At 37.7% G+C, this 7492-nt stretch overlaps 1 protein-coding gene across 1 annotated transcript; it reads right to left on the minus strand.

Moving 5' to 3' along the window:
* Positions 1-320: 320 nt before the first annotated feature.
* LOC103989136 (phosphatidylglycerophosphate phosphatase PTPMT2-like) lies at positions 321-3999 on the minus strand. The gene is made up of 6 exons (XM_009407902.3): positions 3522-3999; positions 3115-3237; positions 2683-2776; positions 1528-1610; positions 1265-1354; positions 321-969 (listed from the first exon to the last, which is right to left on the minus strand). The coding sequence occupies exons 1-6, from the start codon at positions 3705-3707 to the stop codon at positions 511-513; spliced, it is 1035 nt and encodes a 344-aa protein (XP_009406177.2). The 5' UTR covers positions 3708-3999; the 3' UTR covers positions 321-510.
* Positions 4000-7492: the final 3493 nt, after the last annotated feature.

The raw sequence follows: 7492 nt of genomic DNA on the forward strand, positions 1-7492 counted from the left end.
TTCGAACTGAAACGGGTCAAATCGGTTGACCGACCAAAAAGCCCGGTTCAATTTGGTCTGGTTTAATTTCGAACCGTAACTAAATACCTGAAGTCTGAAAGATCATCAACAAGGAAAGCACAACTGAAGACCACAGCAATCACAGTAAAATTACCGATAGATGATCTATTTCAGCTACTATTAAACAAGAAGCTCTCAGATTATAATGGACCTTCTTAGAAGAACTTCTACTTGTGCTGACTATGTTTGCAGAAAAACTATTCACTGATAAAAAGCCAGTAACACAAAAAAGCTGAAAATTTATAGAACCACAAAAGACCAATGGAAAACTTGCATTCTAATTCAGTCAAAAATGGGCAACTGAAAATGTAAGTATAATCGGTTGCCTATTACACTCTTATATCATCTGGCAGCATTTCACTGACTGCAGGATAAGTTTATTCTCCTCCAAAATGCTCTATTTTTTATTCCTCGCGCACACTCTAATTCAAAGAGGAATTGGCACAAACTCTAGAAAGCACAAACTGCTAGGATCCCGCTGGTAACCGACTGGCTACCGGCAAAAGACATGAAGTAACAAAAGAGGCAAGAAAGCTTCCTCATCACTGTCCCAGTTATCTTATTCTGATTCGGCGCCTTGCTTTTGTCATTACAATTAACCATAAATTCGTTATACCCTTCGAAGTCTGCCTCGGTTACCAAAACTGCATCGCTTCCAGCAGGGCAACTTAACGAATGCCTTGGGTTCCACTCGAATCCACCAGCCACAATATAGGAATCTGCTAGATCATCAGAAGTTGCAAGGGCTTTCCCTCCTGCGCGGGCACGACATGATGAGCTCCTCCGAAATTTATCATCCACAACACAATAACCTTTTATATCATCTTCAGTTACAAGAACTCCATTCGACATGTCTGAACTTTGACTTGCGGGAAGGTCAAACTTGCCCCTGCTAAACTCTTGAACAGCCTGGGCAATTCATATGTACAAAGTTGAGGCAAGAAATAAAAGGTACCTAGCTGAAGTGCATTACAGTTTGTGCGCACTGAAGAATCAAATTGAACCACAAAGTACAATAAACATAGAAAAGCATAAACTTTGGAGCCAAATATATCCAAATGGATAAAGTCAATTATGTTGAAGAAATCCCAGTATAAACTAGGTAGCATCCGTGCACCCCAATTCAGGTACCATCTTAATCTTTCAATAAACCACAAGCATGTAATATACTTATGTCAAAGGTGAACTATATGAAATTCCATACCTGCCACTGTGCAGGAGCCAATAGGACCCGGGGCCTTTTAGATCGCACATATTCAAGAGCTTCCAGAGGTGTCATATTCTTATGTTTAATCTGCAAATATAGAGTAGTGCATGAATTTGAACGTTCGTGTTAGAGACCAAAAACTTCATTATGTTGTTCAAACAGAGCTAGATAGGCTAACTGTCACTGAACTAGATAAGCTAATCTACCCCAATGAAATGCATGATTTACAAAACAATTTATCCTCAAAGGATGATAACTACCAGATAACACAAGACGACGGTGGCACTACGTCCTCTTCCTGCTTTACAATGAACATATGTCATTGTCCCACTGGATGCATTGTCTGAAAGATAGAAACCGGTCTTTATCAAGCTTCAAAGGAAATAAATAAGAAAGATACCCAAACACGGGAACCAAAGTCATCATTTGCCCATACTTTAGAAATGATAGATTCTTGCAAGAGTAAATGGTGATGCAATTTGTGTAATCTGATGTAACAAGATGGTTATGCTATTATAATACATCCAGCAAGAAGTCATAAAATAGACCAAAAATTTAACCTATCAGTCACTTGAAATCTTCCAGAGATTACAAAACTTTTGAGAGTGTAGTGCTCCCACAGTTCAAAACGTAAATTCCACATCTTGGCATTTGGTTAACGACATGAAACCTCACTTTACTTTTCCAAAACATACCCCTGCATCAACTATTTTACAAGAAAACCTTCTGGGTAACCAAACTGAAGCAGATAGTGGAAACCTACCCACACGAACACTAACAAAAATAGACGATATTTCTACCATGATGAACTAAGCTGAAGCCTTATATTGCTAAATGATTAATAGAGCACAAGAAACAGTTTCCATGTAGTTGTGATAGAAAAGACTATGCACAAGGACCTAAATCTCATCGATTGAATGTCCACTAGTCATGTTTTAACCACTATTTTGCCTCATATGCCATCTGGAAAATTAGACAACCAATTTCGTTTAATCTATCAATGAACCACTTATCTCAAGAATAACCAACTAGACATATAAAAGAAGAGCATGTGAGCCTACAGCTAGCCTTTATCTATGTGCTATGTTACTTTAAAAAAAAAACAAAGAAAGAAAAAAAAAAGAAATGAAATAAGAAAGAACAAAGAGTGTTTTAGCTGTTGTTTGAAGGCACTGATTACTTAGCAAACCCTGTTTTAGCTGTTACGATAAGGCCCTTAATTTTATTGCTTCCTGTTGCTTTAGCTATGTCCATATGTAAGTCAAATTATATCAAGGGGAAACAACATATTTTTCTATTATATGATTGGTTGATATCAAATGCTCCAGATGCCATGGCAATTTGGAGATGCATTTTGCAATGAAACATATGAATTTGCTAGCAATATGGAAGTAGGGATGAAGAGAAATCCTTACTATGGATGAAATCAACAGCTAGGCATATGTTCGCAAGAGATGGGGCAAAAAGATAATCTCTTGTAGGAATCACTAGGTGATCAATCCCATGAGCCTGAATGGAACAAAAAAGGAGTAAACAGAAATGCATCACTTCAAATGAAAACAAGCCACAGATACTAGAAACGAGGCCCAAAATAACTTGTTTTATAAACCTACTGCAGTACACAATTAAAATTATATACAATTGAGATAGAGTGATATAGAGCCCCGGATTGTTTAACAGTTCATTTCCTCAACAAGTCTATCAGTTTTCTAATGATAATACATACACCAGGCAGAAAAGACAAAAATTACAATATTTTGAACAGATAGTTGAACCTTACAGAAGAACTGCATCGCACAAAAACACAAATTTTGCCCATGCAAGGATGACCAAAATGCAATATTTACCTTGTACAACTTTGATGGAACCAAAGTTTCATATGGTTCATTCAGAGTAACCACTCCTCGAACTCCAATCTGCTGCAAGCGAGGGACGTCTTTGGGAAATGGTACAGCACCCAACAGTACGAACTGAAAACACACAGAGTAAAGCCACAAAGAGTTTCAAAAGCTCAGAATATCAATATCCTTCAAGTACGAACGAAAAGCAATATCCAAAATCCCAAACTCATATAACACAACCCAACAGAGCTAAGAATTTCAAATTCATAATTGCCGATTTTGTGAAAAGATAGCGTTTTTATGACACTAAGGGTACCAAATTGTGGCCACTGTAGTTGCTTCAAAACTGAATCTCGAAGCAGGAAAACAGTCCACAAATATCAAGATGTGTTTAAAGAAAAGAAAATAGCTACCTGATCGATCTCATCCCACCATCGGAACTCAGCCTGCATCTTGTTCCGAACGACATTGTATACGAGGGTGGGGTAGAAAAGAATCCGAGCTCCCGCTCCCACCAACGCCTTCTTCGTCCTAGAACTGGCGATCTGGCGGTCGCCAGAAGCCCCCGATCCCGCATCACCGAACTCATTGGTACTCATGATCGTACACAAATTGGAACCCTTCTTCGATCGAGATATCCAAGGCTCGGCTCTAGACAAACGCTCGACAACTACTATCGCAGAGTTATAAACTGAGATTTCAACGGCGACAAGCAGAAGGTACCTCGATCGGGAGTTCGGAGAGAGAGGGACTCGACTACGGATAGAGAATCCGCGGAGAAACTTGGAGAAAAGGAGATAAAATCGCTCGAACCACGCGGCAAACCGGGGCCGACGAGGACGGACGAGCCCGGTGACGGACAACGGGCGGAGGGAGTGGCTTATGAAAATACCGATCCATCCCCCCGAAACGACGCCACCTTCCCGGGAACACACTAATTAACCCAATCCACCGCAATAATTACAAGGAGAACTTTGCTCCGCGAGATCAATCCACGGTCGAGATATCCTGGTGCAGGATAATTTCGACGTGATCGCGGGTTCTACGTACGACCTTCCCAAACTGGTACCTCGCTCGGTTGACCGTCCGATCCAGATCAAGCGGCATCGAGTAGGGCGCTTTCTGAAACCGGCGCAGTACGGTCAATTCTGGGCGCCCACCGATACCACCCGGTGGGCCCCCGACGCGGAGAAAAAAGCAGGGGAAGAACCACAGCAGTGGATCCGCCACGTCAAGCAGGATATCCTGTGGGGCCCCCCAGACGACGGCGAGCCCGTCAACGTCACGTCACGACGCAGGTGGCCAATTAGGGGAAGATGACGCCGCGTTGATGGAGCCAAAAGGCGCGATGGGGTGGCGGGCGCCGAGACGGTTTGGTGTCCGTTGCCCGCATCGAGACACTGTGACGCGCCTCTTTCCAACCGCTAAAACAAGTAATCCGCGTGAGGACGTTTGGATCGGCGCGATGGGGTTAGGTGCGCGGCCACCGACCGAGTTGGTGAACCGCATTGAGAGCGATTCAAGAGGGTCGCTGGAATCGGACAAACGGGTCGGCACCCGCAACGCGGACGGACTCGCCGATCGAACGCGGCCGTGCTAAGTTTGGGCTGCACTCTGTCGGCTTGTAATTGAGCTTAGAAATCAACACCTCAACGAATACATTTGTCTGAGGGGATAGTCATAAATTATCATGTGCTAACATTCAGAATATATTTTCATTGATTACCACTAAGACAAAAAAAAAAGGGGTAAATTTAAGAAAAATCATAAAGATTATATTAACAAACACAGGAAAAAATTTGACAGCTCCTAAAGTTGTCAAAGTACAATTAACCTTTGGATTTGAAATGATTGTTTATATCTTTTTGTTCAAATAACAATTAAAGTGAAGCTGAAAAACGAATCTTTTTATGATAAATAGTAAAAAGATTATATAGTACTAAAATAGTATATTTTAGTATTATTTGTTTATATTCATTTTACAAGTTCCTTATTATGGGCACTATTGTATCTAAAATAGTAAATTTTTATTCATCGTATCATTTAATAACTTATAATTAGATATTGTTAAAGAAATATTTGTTACTATCACATTATTCAAGGAAACCTAGATATTGAGTATAAGATGTGCGTTATAAATAATCATGGATTAGATAGTACTAAATTTGTATTCCTTAGATTTTTTAAGCCATCATCTAATAATTAAATAATTGACTGTTATATATTCAAATGGGCTTAACCATAAGAGTGGGGTTAATTATATATTACCTCGTATAATTAGTTATAGAAAGTGAAATATTTAACTTTGTTTCTCCTTACATTATCTATTATGCTGATAGAAATATCATAGGGTTTACTACTGAGTATGTACTGGCTCTGTCTCACTTTGGTTTATTACTGAGCACGTGTGGTATTTTTATTAGCAGAGTCGACGTGAGGGGAAATAAAGTTAAATATTTTACTTTTATAAATATAGAGATTCTAACATAACTTTTGAAAACATAAAAATTAAGATACTAAAGATAGCTAATTGCAAGGGGTAATATATAATTAGTTCACGAGAGTGTATGTGCATCCACATCAGAATCTTTTTCTCGATATACTTGTATTACATTAAGTTAGAAATTTTTTTATGATAGGGTCTCACGGCTTCATAACTATGATTGATTTGATACATTATCAATTGTGAAGCGCTATATACTATCAAGTTGGTTATTGAGAAATATTTACAAAGAAGAAGCTCAATGAGCAATGCTCCATATTAAATCTCATTATTAGTAACTTGAAGCTCATATATAGATGTATACTTAAATATTTTTCACTTTGAGATTTTAAGAATCAAATCGACTCCGTCTGAGTAGTCATCATCAAACTATCTACACGAAATACCTATAGAGTTGAGAATCTTGTGCATCATTTTTTTTTTAGCAAGTTAGCTTTGCTATGAAGTCAGCCAATATAAGGTGATAAGCTCTTCCAATCGGATTGATCATTTGAAGAGTTGACTCGAGAAATCTATATTCGAGCAAACTTGGTGAAAAGATTAATCCGTCACCATAGGGACAAAGTGCACCTAAAAGTAAAAATAGAATTATCTTTTCAAACACCAACTTTTCAAAGTTTGATTATTGGTGTCATACAAATTTGATGAGAAGTTCGATCGATGTGTTAGACTAACGAGGCATCCGAGTTGGTACGATTATTGATGATGACTTGACATTCATTCGTTTATTTCAGACCCTCTTATCAAAATTCAAATCTCATAAATTTTTTTATTAATTATTAAATCATAAGAATTTTCTATTAATAGATAAAATATTTACTAATTATTAAAAAAATATTTTGATTACTTGCTCATATTTAATGAAAAAGGTTCAATCGTTAGATATGAGTGCTGACATGAATGCTGACTTGAGTTGGCAGGCATTTTCTAATCATTAATGAATCATCATCATTAAATTAATATTTTATATGTCAATTTTACTGAATTAGATTATGAATGAATTGATACATGAACCAAAAATCTTAATTATAAATCTCATAAAATTTTGGTGTAACCATGTGACAGTGATTAGATTATGAGATTGCTAAGGAGAATGACGATGAGTTGAGACCTAAAGAATATATTTTTAGAAGCACATTTAAGTGCATTTCCGAGCCATTGGATGAAGACATTGAAACCAACCTGCTGCCAAAGCTAATACGGATGAACATGTGAAGTCCACATCTATCAGAGCTCAGGTGCGGAATGACAATGACATCGCATCTTTTTCGGGACTCTAATCGATTTATTTCTTTTGGCATAGATTGTACACGTCGGTGTTTCTAATTTCATGTAGTAGTCACTGAATCTTATCATAAATTTAACTTTCAATTCTATTATAGTCACAAAACCACCTAATAGCATAATTTTAATTCTCTTCAATATCATTTTAAAATTAAGATATAAATGAAGAAAAAAAATAGTAATCTTAAGAAATCAAGCGGCCCATCAATTTTACTCGATAATAATTTTTAATATGAATATACTATTAGAATTGAAATTGGCACTAAGAGGGGGGTGAATTAGTGCTTTCATAACGGAAACTTCGTTCAATAAAATCGTATTGAAAAGATGTTTAACTTAAAAATATACGAAAGGATAATGAACATCGTGAGAGTAAGAAATCAGTTTGCAATGCAAGCTAGATTTTATAATAGTTCGGTCGTCCCGATCTATGTCCACTCTTGATTCATCTTCATTCGAGGTCATTGGCTTTTACTATCGATCTTCTTTCCAATGGGCGAAGATCAACTATCCTTACAACTCTTTCTCCTTTTCATAGGCTTAAGAGAGAACTTTTACACCTCTATTTTTTAGACCTCACTCCTCGTTTAGAAACCT

Source organism: Musa acuminata, chromosome BXJ3-6 (assembly GCF_036884655.1).
Source record: "Musa acuminata AAA Group cultivar baxijiao chromosome BXJ3-6, Cavendish_Baxijiao_AAA, whole genome shotgun sequence".
Lineage (NCBI taxonomy): Eukaryota > Viridiplantae > Streptophyta > Magnoliopsida > Zingiberales > Musaceae > Musa > Musa acuminata.